The 20,679-nt window shown below is 43.4% G+C and overlaps 1 protein-coding gene across 1 annotated transcript; it reads left to right on the forward strand.

Annotated features, from left to right (window-relative positions):
• The first annotated feature begins 5,929 nt into the window (after positions 1–5,929).
• LOC138667371 (oocyte zinc finger protein XlCOF22-like) lies at positions 5,930–19,928 on the forward strand. The gene is made up of 6 exons (XM_069755597.1): positions 5,930–6,073; positions 6,203–6,382; positions 6,465–6,588; positions 6,672–6,769; positions 6,968–7,058; positions 18,534–19,928. Exons 1-6 carry the CDS (start codon positions 5,996–5,998, stop codon positions 19,805–19,807), a joined length of 1,845 nt encoding a protein of 614 aa, XP_069611698.1. The 5' UTR covers positions 5,930–5,995; the 3' UTR covers positions 19,808–19,928.
• Positions 19,929–20,679: the final 751 nt, after the last annotated feature.

Here is a 20,679-nt window from a genome sequence, read left to right on the forward strand (position 1 = left end):
GAAGACACCTGGAATATGCAAATTATCCTCCTCAAGCGACGACGATGACGGCGGAGACGACGACGCCGGAGACGACGACCCTGGAGACGACGACCCTGGAGACGACGACATGGAAGACCGAGAAGCAGAAGACCAAGAGGCTGCAGAACAAAGAGCAGAAGAACATTAAGCATAACTCTTAATATCAGAGCAAAAGATATTATCTAAATTATATGCAGAAGAAAACTAAGCAGTGTATGGGGGTGAGTCCGTTCCTCCTCGTGGTGCCCCTGGATAAAGCCTGATGCTGCAGGCCAAACTGAACGCGGACAAATGTAACTTTTGTGACAGGCAGAACGGAAGGTGTAATCTTCAAACTTTTATAGATAACAACTACGGGAATGCCTGTCACAAATGAGAATATGATGAAGAAGTAGAATAGGAAGAATAATAATAGTTGAATAAAATGAATATGAAGAATGTAATAAAAAAAAAAAAATTAGGTAGAAGATGAAGAAGATGAATAAGGTGAAGAAGAAGTTGATGTCAAAGATGCTGATGATGATGAAGATGAAAGTGTGGGAAAAGTAAAAAAAAAAAGGTGAAGGGCATGGAATAGTGAAACATCAATATCTGACAAAATTAAAAAAAACTTAACATAATCAATATCTTTGTAACTCTGAACGTCTTTAAAAAAAAAAAAAAATTCCTGCTATTCTATTTGATTGGGCTAAACCTCTATGCCTTTAATGTCTCCGCCACCTCCCCAAATACATCCTGCATTATTCTTAGTTGTTTTCCTTCATGTAGAATGAACCTACAAGGGAAGAAAGGGTTTATTTTAATTCCGATATTTTGGTCCCATTGACTTGCATTGGGATCGGGTATCGGTATCGGCGATATCCGATATTTTTTGAATATCGGCCGATCCAATCCGATACCGATACTTTCCGATATCGGAAGGTATCGCTCAACACTAGTGGTGGCTTAAAAAATCTTTTGCCCAAAACAAAAGCTGCTGGCTATATGTGTGATCTGGTGATGGGAACTCTTAATGTGTGATAGGTGAGAAGTGGAGTTTTTCCAAGAGAGAGCTGTGGGACTGTGGACAGTTCGAGGGGTGGAGGCGGGACTGGGGTGGAACCTGGGCAGAGTCTCAAGGGGGCCCCGAAAATTTTGCCAGTATGGGGCCCCGAAATTTCAAGTGGCAGCCCTGCCACCATTATGCCCCTGTAAGCAGGGTTCTGCCCCACAACCAGCTGCCTCGGGCACTTTGCCATGAGCTGGTACCTCAGATTCTTCCCCGCACCCCTTTCCTTTGCTTGGTGCCAAATCTGTTCTACCTTTGGGGCTCTGGCCTTTATAATATCAGTAACCTGCATCATCAAGGTCTCCTGACCAGGTGCACCATCTAGACTCTTCCCTCCAGAAACCCTCCCTATTCCCATTGATATCACATGGTCCCGTCTGGACGGCAGATAGCAGTCTTTTTGTACAAATGCAGCACAGCCCTGAGGAGTCTTTTTTATGACTCTCCTTTTTACACCCCTTATTTAATATATATGATGCCGCTCACACAGTGTAATGTTTCCACAGTACTGGCATCTCTCGTAAAAAAGGTATTTTCACACTACCGCCATACCCCCACACAGTTTAATGTTCTCATAGTACCGCCATACCCCCACACACAGTATAATGTTCTCATAGTACCGCCATACCCCCACACACTGTAAAATGTTCTCATAGTACCTCCATACCCCCACACACAGTATAATGTTCTCATACTACCGCCATACCCCCACACACAGTACAATGTTCCTACAGTACTGCAACACCCCCACACACAGTATAATGTTCTCACAGTACCGCCATACCCCCACACACACAGTATAATGTTCTCATAGTACCGCCATACCCCCACACACAGTATAATGTTCTCATAGCACCGCCATACCCCCCCACACAGTATAATCTTATAATAGTACCACCATACCCCCCCACACAGTATAATGTTCTCATAGTACCGCCATACCCCCACACACAGTACAATGTTCCTACAGTACTGCAACACCCCCACGCAGTATAATCTCACAGTATCGCCATACCCCCACACACACAGTATAATGTTCTCATAGTACCGCCATACCCCCAAACACAGTATTTTGTTCTCACATTAGTTGCTTCCCACAGACATAGGACAATGTTACCACAGGACTGGCATCCCCCTCACACACAGTATAATGCCCCCACAGTACTGCCATCCCCCCACTTTCGAATGTTCCCACAGTACTGCCACCTACATGCACAATATGGTACCATCCACCTCACTGACTGCCTCTGGCCACCAACAATTAATAAATACTCACTTAGCCTCATTCTTGGTGCAAATACTAATGAACCCAGGATCTATGAGATATTTACCATACGATAGTTGGATAGGCAGGAGTGTATCATCCATAAAGGTAGCCCACTCGGTTGCTATGATGCCTATGAATTGACAGGGCTCGGTGGGGTGCGGTATTGGTCACCCTCTCCTTCCCATCATCACAATTTCAGCGATATCCACATTCCCATGACGGTGATACCGCTGAATAGATTAGTGAATCAGGGAGTGGAAAGCTCCTGATCCACCATTCAGCCTTCACTTCTGAGTCTGAGACTCCGTGCACTGCAGGCACAATGACGTCACTACATCACACCTGTAGTACGGAGCCTCAGTACTCACACCGCACAGACCAGAGCAGCGCTCCTCAGGAACCGGGTTGGCTGAGTAGTGTGTGATTGTTTTTTTTCCTAGTATCAGGAATTGTGGGGGCATCATATTAAGAGAAGAGCTGTTGGGACTCTCATACTGAATGTGTGGCTGGTAGGGGCCATTATACTGGGGTTGTGGTGGACTGTAAATGCCTCCATACTGAGTGAGGGTTTTATTTTGTGTAGCAGGTTGTGGTGGCCATAATTAGAGATGAGCGAATATGTTCAGAAAACGATCCCCGAACATAAATTCGGCAGGAATATGGTACATTCGGATTCATGATCGGTAACACGAGCATTTTTCTTAAGATCGGAAAAAGTCGTTAACATTCGGTAAAAGACATAATAGAAGCCGGCAATACATGTGCCGCGTTTAGTAAAATCACAGCCACCAATGTGGGAGACTGGGGTTCAAATCCTGGCTCTTCCCTGTTGGACATAATGTACCAGTAGTGGTCCATAACACTATGGTGCCTACCTCAATAAACATGAGAGTGTCACGAGCAAAGAGAGTCATGCCGGCTCAGACGTCGCCTGGATTAACAAGGTCTGCGTCAGATGTCAAGGAACCAGGACAATCTGATGATACATGGGCTACTGGACCAAACCATACATGGACAAGGCAAGAGGGAATGGTCGCCAGTGAAGAGATTTGCAGAGGGGAGAAGTGGAGGAGTAGCGAGGAGAGAGATGAATTAGTCGGGCAGCAGAGTTAAAGGGACACTGTCACCTGAATTTGGAGGGAACAATCTTCAGCCATGGAGGCGGGGTTTTGGGGTTTTTGATTCACCCTTTTCTTACCTGCTGGCTGCATGCTGGCTGCAATATTGGATTGACGTTCATTATCTGTCCTCCATAGTGAAAGCCTGCGCAAGGCAAGATTGCCTTGTGCAGGCATGTACTACGGAGGACAGAGAATGAACTTCAATCCAATATTGCAGCCAGCATACAGGCAGCGGGTAAGGAAAGGGTGAATCAAAAACTCCAAAACCCCGCCTCCATGGCTGAAGATTGTTCCCTCCAAATTCAGGTGACAGTGTCCCTTTAAGGATGGACTGGAGAGGTGCAAGGGTTTTAGCAGGGAGGCCACAGAAAAGGATGTTGGAGTAGTCGAAGCGGGAGATCATCACACATCCTGAATCCCATAGCCCAGTGCTCATATACCCATCACACATCCTCCATCCCATAGCCCAGTGCCCATATACCCATCACACATCCTCCATCCCATAGTCCAGTGCCCATATACCCATCACACATCCTGAATCCCATAGCCCAGTACCCATATACCCATCACACATACTCCATCCCATAGCCCAGTGCCCATATACCCATCACACATTTTCCATCCCATAGTCCAGTGCCCATATACCCATCACACATCATCCCATAGTTCCGTGCCCATATACCCATCACACATCCTCCATTCCATAGTCCCGTGCCCATATACCATCACACATCCTCCATCCCATAGTCCCGTGCCCATATACCCATCACACATCCTCCATCCCATAGTCCCAAGCTGGGTGGCGCTGAGCAGGGAGTTCCTGGAGATGTGCTGTTATGTAACCTGGCAGTGCGGCTCTGTGTGCGGCCGCTGATGATGCGATTTTCTACGCCGGTAACAATAGAGCGCGGCAGTAATAGAGGAGGGGGGATTCATTTCTGTCATGTGCTCTCTGCTCCTTTCTGGGGGGCAGACAATGGCTGGAGCTTATGTTCCCAGGGATGCGAGATTTCTCCCACCCGGTCAGTGTCTGCTGAGGTGTTGTGTGCTGCTCATAGCAACCAATCACAGCTCAGCTTCTTCTAAACAGCTCTGGTGAAATGAAAGATGCTTAGTGATTGGTTGCTATGTGGAATGAGCGTGGCTTGAGACATGCGCACACACACACACACACACACACACACATACATACACACACTCAGCTTTATATACATATAGATTTTTTTTCTTTCCGTTGGAGGGCCCAATTCCAGCTGTTGCTGTCGGACCTGTGATTTCTATCTCCTCCACTGTGTACAGGATAATAGAGTATAATAAAGTAGTTATGGACGAGACTTAACTAACATTGTGCAGTGACTCTGCTTTCCATATAGTGACAGATATTTCTTGTTGCTGAAACTATGATGTTTTTTCACTTTAACCCTTTGTTAATCCCCTCTGATCAGTGCGATGATACAACATACAAGCCTTTGATGGCTCCGGTGATGCCCTGCACTACTGTAGTGCCGTGTATCATCACTGCTGTCAGTGTAATACTAACAGCCCCATACACATGAGATAAGAGTTGGCTGAACGGTCATTTGGCAGACGGCCATCTCTCCCGACTCCCCCATACACACAAATATTCCAGCTTTCCTGGGGTCTGTATGAGAGTCGCCTCCAGACTCCTCTATCGGAGGATTATCTACATGAAGAACAAACGGATTATCCTCTGAAATTCAGGATGTCAGATCCTTCTCTGCCCTGACATCATTTGTCGGGAGGCCCCCAATACATTATATAGTCGCCCAAACCCCCGAAATCAGTGATTTCATGGAACTTTAGTCTAATGTGTATGGGGGCGGTAAAAGGTAACTTATTGGACGCTGCCTCTGGCCTAATAGACCTTCATACATTGCAGCCCAGACCCCATTATTATGCATGTAAGTATTGTAATAACGAGGCCGCCCCATACTATCCAGTACTTGGAGGCGGGGGGCATTCAGCCAAACTCTGTCAGACCTGAGATCTAACGTGATAGGAGATTACAGTGCGGGGAAGACGGGAAACCTTCATATAGAGGCCGGTGGTGATGGAGTCAGTGACCGACTCTGGCCACATATGTCTCTAGAGCCGTTTTAGAAGATGAAGATGTCGTCCTCATCATGAAGTAGTTATTTCTCATGTCGTGTGTAATGAATATCTCCTGCAGTATTGCTAATGCCGATTCCAAGGTCGGTAAATGAGACGAGAATTAGCGTTATGGAAAATGAGTCTATGAGAAACGTATTCAGCTTCCGACTCCGAGGAGGAAACTGCTTGTTGTCTGTGGCCTAAATATATAGGATTTATTAGTAGATGTAAAGAAGGAAACTAAATACAGTACTGTAAAATAATAAATCTCCTCATATGTTTCCCTTATTATCTCCAGTAATTGTTTTATTACAGGATTCTTATGATGTTACATCGGCTCATCTTCTCATTCAGGTCTCTACAATATCGGATCCTCTCAGTGAAGATCTTCTACAAAAGAACATTTTCCTGATTTACCCATCAAAGATGGATATGGACAGAGACAAGATGGTGGAGAGGATATTACACCTCACCCTAGAGATCCTCTTCCGGCTTACTGGAGAGGTGAGAGATTCTGATGACGTCACATTACATCATTCTTATCTATGGGAATAACAGATGGACAGAACTGGAGAGGTGAGGACTCTGGAAATGTCTGTAGTGAGATTTATTAATGTGTCTCTCCATTACCAGGATTACACAGTGGTGAAGAAGACCTCTGGTGATCGCTGTCAGGACCCTGTGTCTGAGGGATGGGGAAGACCCCTGAGCCCAATCACGGGGCCTCCACCTCACCCCCTGATCCATGAGGACATCAATGACCAGAAGATCCTAGAACTCACCTACAAGATGATTGAGCTGCTGACTGGAGAGGTGACACTGCTGGGAATGCTGGGACATTATACAGTAACACTATGAAGGGATCGGGGGATGACGGTATCATTGTATGTGTCAGGTTCCTATAAGGTGTCAGGATGTCGCTGTATATTTCTCCATGGAGGAGTGGGAGTATTTAGAAGGACACAGAGATCTGTACAAGAACGTCATAATGGAGGTTCCCCAGCCCCTCACATCTCCAGGTAATAGACAGGACTAAATACACACGGCCTATAATTATCTGTATGTAAAGAATAAATTCACTCCCTGTATGTGTTTCCTCCAGATCTATCCAGTAAGAGGACAGCACCAGAGAGATGTCCCCGTCTTCTTCTTCCACAGGACTGTAAGCAAGAAGATCCCAATGCTCCTCAGGATCATCAGGTAGATGGAGAGAAGGTGTCAGGAGATCTCCCCTATGATGTGTAGACGCCGGTGAAGGTCTTGTGCTCAGTCTTGTTTTATCCACCAGTATTATATGTTTTATACTTGTGTAATGAGAACGGCGGACATGGCAGGATTAGAGCTGATCATGGATGTGACTTCTCCATCTGTCGGTGACTTTTATAATATTTGTTTCAGGGTGAAGATCTGACCCATATTAATACTACAGAGACATATGTGAGGGGGGATGAGTGGTGTAAAGAGGAGATTCCTACATATGACTACCCAGGTGAGTAGTGACCACTAAATGCAGAGAGGTCACAGATTCTTCTCAGTCACCGTCTGTGGCTGCTTTATCGGTGGTGTAGTCCGGCCGAATTACCATGATCACCATTTTGCCTCTAGACCACAACATTCTCCTGCACCCAAAAGTGTTCAAATGACTTTGGTCATTGAAAGCCCTTTTCTATAGAACTTACAACCTGGAGAATCCACCTACCCCCTGGTATTAGTGTGAGGGTGATCCCTTAAAACGAGATCTATATGATTGCTTGTACCTGACCCAATATAGGCCGAGTGCACGTTTAAAGAGTCACACCGAATAAAGAGTTAGGAGTATACATATTTCTCAGCAAAGGCTTGCACACAACTGAAGTTTATTGTCAGGACAAAGAGACAGGAATTGGGTGTCACACAATCATCTGAGTAGCCAGTGTCAGTCTATGATAGGTCCATTTCAACTTCACTTCCATATATGGTATCCAGTATCTTAGCTTCTGCATTCGAAGGATTCCTTCCAGGGTGTTGTGTGAAGACACAGACGCCATCTTGTTACACAATATCTGAACTGACCTATATAAGGATTAATAATTGATTTCATTAGAAGATGCTGACCGTTACCTGCCCAGATCTGTAAACTATAAAGCCAAGTGACAGCGTACGTAGAATGTGCTGACAAGATAGAAAATCACTTGAAGAAAAATATTATGATGGTCCTGTAAGAGAAAGTGGAGGGTAATGATGCTGTTGGCTTCCTAGAACCCTGAGATCTTATCGGATGAATCTCCCTTCTCTCCCTTCTGTGCTGCTGAATGTGATCATATGGTCCCTACAAGACCAGGTCCCGTCTTTCTGGCCAAACTTCACTTTTATGATCGACAACATTAAATGTGCAGTGAGGCCAAGTGTGAATTTCTGGACAATAACAGAGTTTCCCTTTATCCTGACTTTTCAATTTGTATTAAAACCGACTAACTTCCAGGAGGATTGTGATAATCTACATAAACCCATCACACCGGTGCCATGATATATCTCTGAGCTGTGCGCGGCTGATGGCTGTAATATACATTTATTCCCGCCTGCAGGAGATGTGTTGGCTCCAGCCCTGTTTTCATGGATTCACTCCACCTCATAAATTACATTGTTTTTAATCCTAAGAAATTCTGATTACTGCACAATCTCTCCTGAAATGGGGAGCAATATTATTTCCTCTAATCTTCTGGTCAGGATTCATAGTAGCTCCAATGGTCCACCATAAATGAATGCAACTCTGGTTTACTGTTGTAAAAGCCCCGCCCGCAGCTCCGCCCCAGAGCACGAGAATCTCATTAACTGAAAACTACAAATACAGATTAAACAACCACCACAAGACGGATTTCATCCCCAGGTATCAGTGTAATCAGTATAACGGCACCGACCTGACAGTGTCTGTAGTCACTGAGCACAATCATGCTGACAGGTTCCCTTTAAGACCTCTCTTCTCTGCACTATTATACACAGTTCTCTTTAACCCCTCCCCAACCTGTGACACCACATATGCGTCATTAAAGTCGGTGCCAATCCGACTTGTGACGCCTATGTGGCATCATGGCAGGATCGCTTTCCTGCAGGTCGGGCAAATGGGTTAACTCAAATTTCACCTGACCTGCAGGAACAGCGGGAGTTGGACTTCAGCCCGTGGGGGTGGTTTTGCCCCCCATTGCTACGATCGCTCTGATTGGATGTTGAAACTAAAACAGCCAATCGTAGCAGTTGTAATATTTCGCCAATGAAACTTGGTGAAATATTACAATCCAGCCATGGCTGATGCTGCAATATCATCGGCCACAGCTGGAGACCGTGATCTGGCCCCAGCCACAGATCGCCGCCGTCAGTCTTTCCTCCCCTCCGTCCTGTCCTCTGCTGCCCTCCTCTCTCCTCCATCCTGTCCTCCGCTCCCCCTGCAGTCTGATCCACCCCCCTAACCTCACAAATACCGGTGTCCGTCCGTCTTCCGCCATGGGCGCCGCCATCTTCCAAAATGGCAGGCGCATGCGTAGTGCGCCTGCTGAATCGGCCGGCAGATTCATTCATTCCAGGAACATTTTGATCACTAGGACCTGTCACAGTGACCAAAATAAAAAAAAACAGTAAATACATCCCCCCCCCCTTTATCACCCCCATAGGTAGGGAAAATAATGAAATAAAGAAAATATTTTATTTTTATTTTTCCACTAGGGTAAGGGTTAGAATTAGGCTTAGGGTTGGAATTAGGCTTAGAGTTGGAATTAGAGCTAGGGTTAGGGTGGGAATTAGGGCTAGGGTTAGGGCTGGGGTTAGGGTTGGAATTAGGGTTAGGGTTGGAATTAGGGTTAGGGTTGGAATTAGTGTTGGCATTGGAATTGGGGTTAGTGTTGGAATTGGGGTTAGTGTTGGATTTGGGGTTAGTGTTGGAATTAGGGTTAGGGTTGGTATTAGGGTTGGCATTGGAATTGGGGTTAGTGTTGGAATTGGGGTTAGTGTTGGATTTGGGGTTAGTGTTGGAATTAGGGTTAGGGATAGAATTAAGGTTAGGGTTGGAAATAGGGTTAGGGTTGGAATTAGGGTTAGGCTTGTGGTTAGGGTTATGGTTGGGATTAGGATTTGGGGTGTGTTGGGATTAAGGTTGTGGTTAGGGGTGTGTTGGGGTTAGGATTGTGATTAGGGTTGTGTTTAGGGTTGGGATTAGGGTTAGGGGTGTGTTGGGGTTAGTGTTGAAGTTAGAATTGAGGGTTTTCCACTGTATAAGCACATCAGGGGCTCTCCAAACGCTACATGGCGCCACCATTGTTTCCAGCCAATCTTGCGTTCAAAAAGTCAAATGATGCTCCATCCTTTCCAAGCTCTGACGTGCACCCAAACTGGTTTACCCCAACATATGGTGCATCAGCGTACTCAAGAAAAATTGCACAACAACTTTCGGGGTCTAATTTCTCCTGTTACCCTTGGGAAAATAAAACAATTGCGGACTAAAATATCATTTTTAGATGAAAAAATATATTTTTTATTTTCACGGCTCTGCGTTATAAACTTCTGTGAAGTACTTGAGGGTTCAAAGTACTCACCACACATCTAGATAAACCAAGTGTGAATAGATGCAATTAAAAACCAGATGGTGAGGGGAGGAGTGCTCAGTCAATAAGCTAACATAGAAATGACAGAAAAAAGACTGGCACATCCAAACTAGTGTGAATAGGTGCATACCAGGAGCAGCTACCTCCATATACAATATACAAAAAAAGGTTGCACTCTATCGTGCTAAAACATGTCAAATATGAAATACATGAAATATGAATAGCAAAATGGCTTTTTGAACATTAGGAAAAAACTTTTGAGACGCTTAGCACAGAATTTGGCCAAATAGTGTGAGCCCATCAACCATCGTCAAGGTGGTCTCATTAAAAAACTGATGGGTACCTGACCTCCCTGTCCAAATGTGAACACTTACCGAAGGCTAATGTCTGTATGCTTGGGTGAATATGGACACCTCTCAGCAAAGCCTACATATGGGTTGGCCGGAACCAAGTGTGAATAGATGTAATTAAAAACCAGATGGTGAAGGGAGGAGTGCTCAGTCAATATATACCTGTAGGTATAATTCTACAGGTTTCCAAAGACTGTTAAAAATGGTGTAAGTCTGTAAAAAGTAGGTTTTGCAAATTTACTTAAATATAATTAAAAATTGCTGCTACATTTTAACACTAATAAAAGTGGCATAATGACAATGGCGATGGACCACAACACCATTATGGGGAATGTAAGCGTGGAGTGACATCAGTGGCCCAAAGTCATTTAACCCCTTAAAAATATCAGTTACTTATTCAAATGCGTGAAAATGGGACGTTTGCCCACTTTGATGCCAGTTCTGGTGCCCTGAACCCATTTGGGCCAGGCTGGAGGGAACTGGGTTTGATGCAGGGCATCACTTTCTGTGTATTTTAAGTGTTAGATCAGTGGCCCAAAGGCATTTAACCCCTTACAAAACATCAGTTACTTATTCAAATGTGTGAAAATGGGCTGTTTGCCCACTTTGATGCCAATTCTGATGCCCAGAACCCATTTGGGCCATGCTGAAGAGACCTATTTTTGATGTCGGGCTCCCTGTTGTATATGTATGCACTGTGGTATCAGTGGCCTAAAGGCATTTAACACTTTAAAAACATCAGTTACTTATTCAAATCTGTGAAAATGGGCTGTTTGCCCACTTTGATGCCAGTTCTCATGCCTAAAAGCCATTTGGGCCAGGCTGGAGGGACCTGGGTTTGATGCAGTGCATCAATATCTGTGTATTTTAAGTGTCAGATCAGTGGCACAAAGTTATTTAACCCCTTAAAAACATCAGTTACTTATTCAAATCTGTGAAAATGGGACGTTTGCCCACTTTGATGCCAGTTCTGGTGCCCAGAATGCATTTGGGTAAGGCTGAAGGGACCTGGGTTTAATGCAGGGCATCATTTTCTGTGTATTTTAAGTGTCAGATCAGTGGCCCAAAGGCTTTTAACCCCTTAAAAACATCAGTTACTTATTCAAATCTGCGAAAATGGGCTGTTTGCCCACTTTGATGCCAGTTCAGGTGACCAGAACCCATTTGGGCCAGGCTGGAAATAACTGATTTGGATGTGGGGCGCTCTGTTCTATATGTCTGCAGTGTAAGATCAGTGGCCCAAAGGTATTTAACCCTTTCTTCAGCGCTCTTTGGTGCCAATTTTTGTGCCAGTTTTATTGTTTTTGGAGCCGCTTTTAGGCGTATTCACATCAGGGCGCCTCGCTGCATTGTCTTTTATTATTGTGATGCTTACTTTTTGTTGTTAAACCTATAAAAAACAGAAAAGAAAAAATTGCCGAATAAGAAACTGATGAATAAGAAACCAACTTCAGCCTTGTACTAGGACTTCACCTACTGGCTAGAAATGTCATCTCACACCAGCAAACAACGGGGAAGGGGAGCGGACATTCACCCTCTGCAGCCCAGGAGATCAAATTCCCCCTCTATAGACAGGCACACCAGTATTCCAGCCGTTGCAGAATCCCAAGTCTGCAGTTCCACAGCACACTCGCTGCCAGCCTCCCCACCTCCTCTATGTGTTGGGGGCTCCCAAGATGGCGCTGTCACTCAGCTCAGTTCCCACCACAGACTCTCCCACAGCTCCTGGGGATCCGGACCCAGCGCTCAGCCTTCAGCCCCTCCGCTGTCTTCACCTCACCGATAAGCCGACCTCCAGGTGAGTTATGTGTTGCACAGGTCTGATGTCTGCTGGCTTCCAGCACGCTGCTTCCACAATTCTGCAGGCACTCTGTATTCAGCCTTACAGCGCTGGAGTCCTGGGTTCAAACCCCACCAAGGACAACATCTGCAAAGAGTTTGTATGTTCTCCCCGTGTTTGCGTGGGTTTCCTCCGGGTTCTCCTGTTTCCTCCCACATTCCAAAGACATACTGATAGGGAATTTAGATTGTGAGCCCCATCGAGGACAGCGATGATAATGTGTGTAAAGCGCTGCGGAATATGTTAGCGCTATATAAAAATAAAGATTATTATTCACAACGTCTCCCGGAGGTGCTCCAGCGTGTCCTCTCACCACTCCAATCTTCACCTCTCCGTTCAGTGGGCAGGAGACCGATATTTGTGCCGTTATCAGCAGGAGCTCCGTAGCATGAGACCTCTCTCCTCAGCGTCCTGGCCACGCCCCCTTTAGAACCATTTCAATATCTGTTTTTTTGTGGTGTTTTTCCTGTAATATAGGAAAGCCTAAGGCCAGAAATAAACCCCATAAATCACTGTACATGGAGACTTTGGGATCAGATCATTTCTGTCCGCGTTGATTGTGGAAACAAAAAAGCCTCAAACTTCTGTGTGTGAATCAGAGCTGAGATCTAACGTGATAGAAGATTACAGTGCGGGGAAGACGGGAAACCTTCATATAGAGGCCGGTGGTGATGGAGTCAGTGATCGACTCTGGCCAAATCTGTCTCTAGAGCCGTAGTAGAAGATGGAGATGTCGTCCTCATCATGAAGTAGTTATTTCTCATGTCGCGTGTAATGAATATCTCCTGCAGTATTGCTAATGCCGATTCCAAGGTCGGTAAATGAGACGAGAATTAGCGTTATGGAAGATGAGTCTATGAGAAACGTATTCAGCTGCCGACTCTGAGGAGGAAACTGCTTGTTGTCTGTGGCCTAAATATATAGGATTTATTAGTAGATGTAAAGAAGGAAACTAAATACTGTAAAATAATAAATCTCCTCATATGTTTCCCTTATTATCTCCAGTAATTTTATTATTACAGGATTCTTATGATGTTACATCGGCTCATCTTCTCATTCAGGTCTCTACAATATCGGATCCTCTCAGTGAAGATCTACAAAAGAACATTGTCCTGATTTACCCATCAGTGATGGATATGGACAGAGACAAGATGGCGGAGAGAATATTACACCTCACCCTAGAGATCCTATATGCTGACATTTTGCTGGATGTAATTTTTTTTCTAAGCCTCCCAATAGCCACAATATTATAGGCGTTATCAACACTAATATCAACACTATTATATGCATTATGTAAAAATGGGGGCAGGACAGTGAGGGATCAGCGACCGGATATAAGCCAATACAGATGAATATGTAATCAGAGCGCCACAAAGCCCCGCCCCAGAGCACCACATAAAGCCCTGCCCACAGCCCCGCCCCAGAGCAGCACATAAAGCCCCACCCACAGCCCCGTCCCAGAGATGAGAATCTCATCTACAAATAAAGATTAAACAACAACCACAAGGTATCGGTGTAATCAGTATAACGGCACCGACCTGACAGTGTCTGTAGTCACTGAGCACAATCCTGCTGACAGGTTCCCTTTAAGACATCTCCGCTCTGCACTATTATACACAGTTCTCTTTAAATGTGTAATATTTCTTCTTGAAACTCATCTGACAGAAAATATTGGAGCTTCCGATAGTTTAGATTGTGAAGTCACCGAGCCCCGTGCTCTAATTACCCCAGAGAGGTTTCACCACTAGCTGCTCATTTATTACTGATGGAGACTGTTCAGTTTGAGTATTTCAGTAGATGTTATCGTCTATAGTCAGTTTTTGATTACAGTAGTGTCCAGAATCCTCTGATTTATCCTCTTCCCGCAGCCAGTTTTGTGTTCTTAATCCGGCCCCATTTTTACAATCTGACGTGTGTCACTTTATGTGGTGATAACTTTGGAATTATTCACAAAGGATAATAGAAAACAAATGGATCTTACAAATCATTTTCCAGCTTCTCACAATACCCTTCATACGATTGTACACTACTCTCTGGGCACATGGCCGTGTTCAGAAGGGAAGGAGCGCCATTTAGCTCCTCTTGCCTTGCGCAGGCGTTTACTATGGAGGACAGAGAATGAACTTCAATCCAATATTGCAGCCAGCATGCAGCCAGCGGGTAAGGAAAGGGTGAATCAAACACTCAAAAACCCCGCCTCTATGGCTGAAAATTGTTCCCTCCAAATTCAGGTGACAGAGTCCCTTTAAAGCTCAAGGAACATCAGTTCAGATCAGTCAGATCGCACCATCCGTTGTTGTATGAGCCAAAGTGGACTTCATGGGAGTCAACCAAGGAGGACACCATTGTTGAAAAAAAGCCTGACTGGAATTTGCCAAACTACATGATGACAAGCCACAAAGCTTCTGGGAGAATGTCCTATGGACAGATGAGACAAAAATGTTACTTTTTGGCAAGACACATCAGCTCTATGTTCACAGACGGAAAAATGAAGCATATCAAGAAAAGAACACTGTCCCTACTGTGAAACATGGAGGAGGCTCTGTTATGTTCTGGGGCTGCTTTGCTGCATCTGGCACAGGGTGTCTAGAATCTGTGCAGGGTACAATGAAATCTCAAAACTATCAAGGGATTCTACAGAGAAATGTGCTGCACGATGTCAGAAAGCTTGGTCTCAGTCGCAGGTCATGGGTCTTGCAACAGGATAATGACCCAAAACACACAGCTAAAAACACCCAAGAATGGCGAAGAGGGAAACATTGGACTATTCTGAAGTGGCCTTCTATGAACCCTGACCTAAATCCTATTGAGCACCTTTTGAAAAAGCTGAAACATGCCGTCTGGAAAAGGCAACCTTCAGTCACGAGACAACTGGAGCAGTTTGCTCTTGAGGAGTGGCCAAAATACCTGTCGAGAGGTGCAGAAGTCTCATTGACAGTTACAGGAATCGTTTGATTGCAGTGATTGCCTCAAAAGGTTGTGCAGCAAAATATTAACCCTTTCGCACCAGAGCCTGATTTTAACATCATGACCAGGCCAATTTTTTCAATTCTGACCAGTGTCACTTTATGAGGTCATAATTCTAACGGTTCAACGAATCCTTCTGATTCTGAGATTGTTTTCTTGTGCCATATTGTACTATATGATAGTGATAAAAATTTATTTGATATAACTTGCGTTTATTTCTTTAAAAAAATGGAAATTTGGAGAAAATTTTTAAAATTTTGCAATTTTCTAAAATTTTATTTTTATGCTCTCAAATCAGAGTCATATCACACAAAATAGTTAATAAATAATATTTCCCACATGTCTACTTTACATCACCACAATTTTAAAAAAACCTTTTTTTGTTAGGAAGTTATAAGGGTTAAACATTGACCAGTAATTTCTCATTTTTACAACAAAATTTACAAAACCATGTTTTTAAGGACCACATCACATTTGAAGTGAGTTTGGGGGGTCAATATAACAGAAAATATCCAAAAGTGACACCATTCTAAAAACTGCACCCCTCAAGGTGCGCAAAACCACATTCAAGAAGTTTATTAACCCTTCAGGTGCTTCACAGCAATTAATGGAATGTGAAAGGAAAAAATAAACATTTACTTTTCTTTCACAAAAATTTTCCTTTAGACCTTATTTTTTTTAGTTTCACAAGAGTAACAGGAGAAAACAGTCTATACATTTCGTTTTGCAATTTCTCGTGAGCATATCGATACCCCATATTTGGGGGAAATCTACTGTTTGGGTGCACGGCAGAGCTCCGAAGGGAAGGAGCGCCATTTGACTTTTTGAATGTAAAATATGCTGGAATAATTAGTGGTTGCCATGTCGCGTTTGGAGAGCCCCTGATGTGCCTAAACAGTGGAAACTCCCCACAAGGGACACCATTATGGAAACTAGACCCCTTAGGGAACGTATTTGGATGTGTTTTGATCACCATTATCCCACAGGTGCTTTACAGAAGATTATAACGTAGAGCCATGAAAATAAAAAATCATATTTTTTCCACAACAAATGAACTTTTCGCCCTCAATTTTTTTTTAAAAGGGTAACAGGAGAAATTCGACCCCAAAAGTTGTTGTGCAATTTGTTCCAAGTACGCTGACATCCCTTGTGAGGGGGGTAAATCACTGTTTTGCTCGGAAGGGAAGGAACGCCATATTGGAGACCAGATTTTGCTGGAATTGTTTGTGGGTGACATGTTACATTGTCAGAGCCCCTGAGGTGCCAGAACAGCATAAGCCCCCAAAAGTGACTGCATTTTACAAAATACTTCCCTGAATTAATTCTTCTAGTGGTGCAGTGAGCATACTGACACCACAGCTGTTCCATAGAATACCATTGGGCAGTGAAGAAAAATTAACAACATTTTAACCACTAAAATGTTGTTTTAATCCCAAATTTTACATTGGAAAATAGGTAGATAGGTAAATGGTCACTAGACCCATAGATGATTCCGCAGAGGGGTGTCATTTCCAATTCCCAGAGGGGTGTCATTTCCAAAATGGGGTCACTTCAGGAGGGATTCTGCTGTTATGGCGCTTTGGAAAGCTGCTAAGTGCCAGAACAACAGAATCCCCCCTGAAGTGACCCCATTTTGGGAATGACGCCCCTCTGGGAATTCATCTATGGATATAGTGAACATTTTCATTACACGGATGATTTTCAGAAACACGTAGTGGCCCAATATATTTTACCAAGCTTGTATCTCTGTAGACATCCCCCCCACCTACCCCTGGAAATTAAGTCAGCTCTACTCAGATGTGTCTGTCACTAAATAAACCAAATGCTTGAATGTCAAAACAGTTTAAAAACGTGGTTCTGTGTGGAAGATTGAAAAGCATAAGGCTGGCAATGATGGGCATTGTGTACAATAATAGCTGGTATCATGCCTCATTCCTCTCTTGGAACATACACGACATCTTCTCTGGGGGATCTTTCTTGTTTCAGTTGCTGGAATAAGTACAATAAAATGTCGCTCAGTGAGTCTTCTGACATCTTCAGACTCAAGATTTTCAATGACCTTTTCCTGATAATCAAGGGAAGTATCTGCATTTCCGGCTTTTTTGTATAACACAAAATAATTATATGTGGCCACCTGAAACAAGTAAATGACTTTTTAAACCAGGTGTATGATTTTCTTGATACCTGGTATGACTGTAGAACCTGGTGTGCAAGGTCCATACCCCTCATATATTTGTTGTAGTCAATGACAGACACAGGTTTTGGAGTAGTGGATCCCTGTTGGTCTGCAGTGGCCCTTGTGGCATCTGTGTGGATCGAGCTCAGGATAAAATTATCTTTTTTATCCTTATACTTAGGGGCAAGCAGCTCTCCATTGCGTAAAGCACCTGACTGCCCCTTTCGGAACTTTTCATTGACCAGTAATTGTGGAAACCCCTGACTTTTTGCGAATGGTCCCACAAGCCCCCATGTTATGTTCAACCAGACTTTTAAATAGGGGTATGCTGATGTAGTAGTTGTCAACATACAGATTGTAGCATTTATGTAATAATGGAGTTATCAGCTCTCAACAATTTTTCCAGATGTCCCCAGATAAGTAGGGCATCCTGGTGAGTTTAGTTGGCTATCTTTCCCCTCATAAATGTGAAAAGCTGATGTGTATCCGGTTGAACTCTCGAAAAGTGAAAATTACACACTTGCCATTTTATTACCCAGCATATAGTGCCCAGATTGTGCTCCAGGAGACACACACCGCAAATTAAGTAGATTCTCCTCACTATAATATTGGCAAATACAGGGATCCTAAATGTTGTTTGAGCACACTGCAAGACTCAGAAGTGAGAGCGGATTTTGCTGGGTTGGTTTATAGAAACTCTGTTGCTTTTCATCAGCCTTTGAGCCACTAATAGTGTGGGAACCTCTTTTTTTCCATTGACAGATGATGGACCTGAGCGGGAACTTGTTTTTTGTGGGATGAGAATTGGTATTATTTTCGCCTACATAACATTGATTTGTTTCTTTTTATTCGATATTTGAGAGGCAGAATGAACAAACAATTGAACACCACACACTACTGGTTCATCCAACAAGGTTTTCTATTAGACTGTGAACTGTCATTGTCTTGGTAAATAGTTTTTTTTACATAGCTTTCCATTTTTATGGACAGTTTAAGTAGAAATGTTCAAAAATATAAAACTCAAGGATATTTTATTAAAAATAATTGTTTTTTATCTTAGCAGATGACTGTACCAGGAGATCAGAGGGACAGCTATCTTCAATTTTTAAATCTGATGATCTTGAGATCCTACAAGATACAACTGAAGTGATTGCTGTTACTCCAGATATATCATCATCCATTCACAGCAAAGATCTGTCATCTGATCCTATGAAACAGGTCCCATCTTGTGATTCATTACTGACTACTAAGGAAAATCAAAGTCACAAAAGAGGCATTAAAAAACAAACTGCTCCTAAAGCAAAGAAGTCATTTTCATGTTCAGAATGTGGGAAATGTTTTAAATGGAAAAAACATTTTGTTACACACCAAAGAACTCACACAGAAGAGAAGCCTTTTTCATGTTCAGAATGTGGGAAATGTTTTACCTCCAAAGGGCATCTTGTTAGACACCAAATAACTCACACAGGAGAGAAGCCTTTTTCATGTTCAGAATGTGAGAAATGTTTTACCCTCAAACAGACTCTTGTTAGACACCAAAGAACTCACACAGGGGAGAAGCCTTTTTCATGTTCAGAATGTGGGAAATGTTTTTCCGAGAAATGGAGTCTTGTTACACACCAAAAAAATCATACAGGGGAGAAGCCTTTTTCATGTTCAGAATGTGGGAAATGTTTTACCTCCAAAGAGCATCTTGTTAAACACCAAATAACTCACACAGGAAAGAAGCCTTTTTCATGTTCAGAATGTGGGAAATGTTTTACCTCCAAATGGCATCTTGTTAGACACCAAATATCTCACACAGGAGAGATGCCTTTTTCATGTTCAGAATGTGGGAAATGTTTTAAATGGAAATCAGATTTGGTTAATCACCAGAGAACTCATACAGGGGAGAAGCCTTTTTCATGTTCAGAATGTGGGAAATGTTTTACCTCCAAAGGGCATCTTGTTACACACCAAATAACTCACACAGGGGAGAAGCCTTTTTCCTGTTCAGAATGTGGAAAATGTTTTACCCTCAAACAGACTCTTGTTAGACACCAAAGAAATCACACAGGGGAGAAGCCTTTTTCCTGTTCAGAATGTGGGAAATGTTTTAACCTGAAAAGGCATCTTGTTACACACCAAATAACTCACACAGGGGAGAAGCCTTTTTCCTGTTCAGAATGTGGAAAATGTTTTACCCTCAAACAGACTCTTGTTAGACACCAAAGAAATCACACAGGGGAGAAGCCTTTTTCCTGTTCAGAATGTGGGAAATGTTTTAAATATAAAGCGCTTGTTGTAAGACATCAGAGCAGTCACACAGAGGAGAAATCTTGTACATTTTCTTAATGTGGGAAATATTTTACTTGGAAATCAACTGTTAATAAACATCAGAGACGTCACATAGGGGAGAAGCCTCTTATGTTCATAATGTTGGAATAGTTTTAACCAAAAATTGAATCTTCTTAAATGGGTCATCTCTTGTCATTCCTCATGTTTGCTGACAAAAGGATACAACTAAACTTTATTAATTCCAAATGTAAAACTATACCCATAATTCACCCCTTGAAGGTTAGTCAGTAGGTGACTAATAGAAAAAACATGTACCCCACAGTTCAGTATATAGGGTGTGGTGACGTATATATACTCACTCTCCAAGCCTCTCATTTCTATGGGTTTCATCGTCATCACCAAAGGCGAGTCATCAGGAGACTATTTAATATTGACCTATATTCCAGCGAGACTAGACAAAAAAACTTAAATCATGTATCATGTTATCCGAAACAGTCAGAAAACCAGCCACATATTGGCAGATCCCAGACCTCAAACTATATAGTTCGTAAGTTTATAAGCCACTCCGGTGTCAGGAATAGATAGTATGTGACAATACAGTCATTAAAGTTTTGGGTAACATGATACATTAAGTCATTAAAGTTTGCTCAATTTGCTTATGTAATTGAGCAAACTTTAATGACTTTAATTTTTAGGTTTCACAACGGGAGGATGACCTAATCGAGAATGACCTCCTTATCACCCTGGTCCAGGAGTGAGTCCCGTTGTGGCCGGGATCCACTGCACTCGAACACCACCACGATCCGGCGGTTGTGGAATGAGGTGGCCCAAGCGATGTGGGATGGCTGGGACAACGCCACGACACGGGTCCGAAGTGCATTTGGTAAGTATTGCACTGCAGTGTGAAGCAGCAGAGACCTTGGCCGTGC

The sequence above is a fragment of the Ranitomeya imitator genome, chromosome 2 (genome assembly GCF_032444005.1).
Source record: "Ranitomeya imitator isolate aRanImi1 chromosome 2, aRanImi1.pri, whole genome shotgun sequence".
Lineage (NCBI taxonomy): Eukaryota > Metazoa > Chordata > Amphibia > Anura > Dendrobatidae > Ranitomeya > Ranitomeya imitator.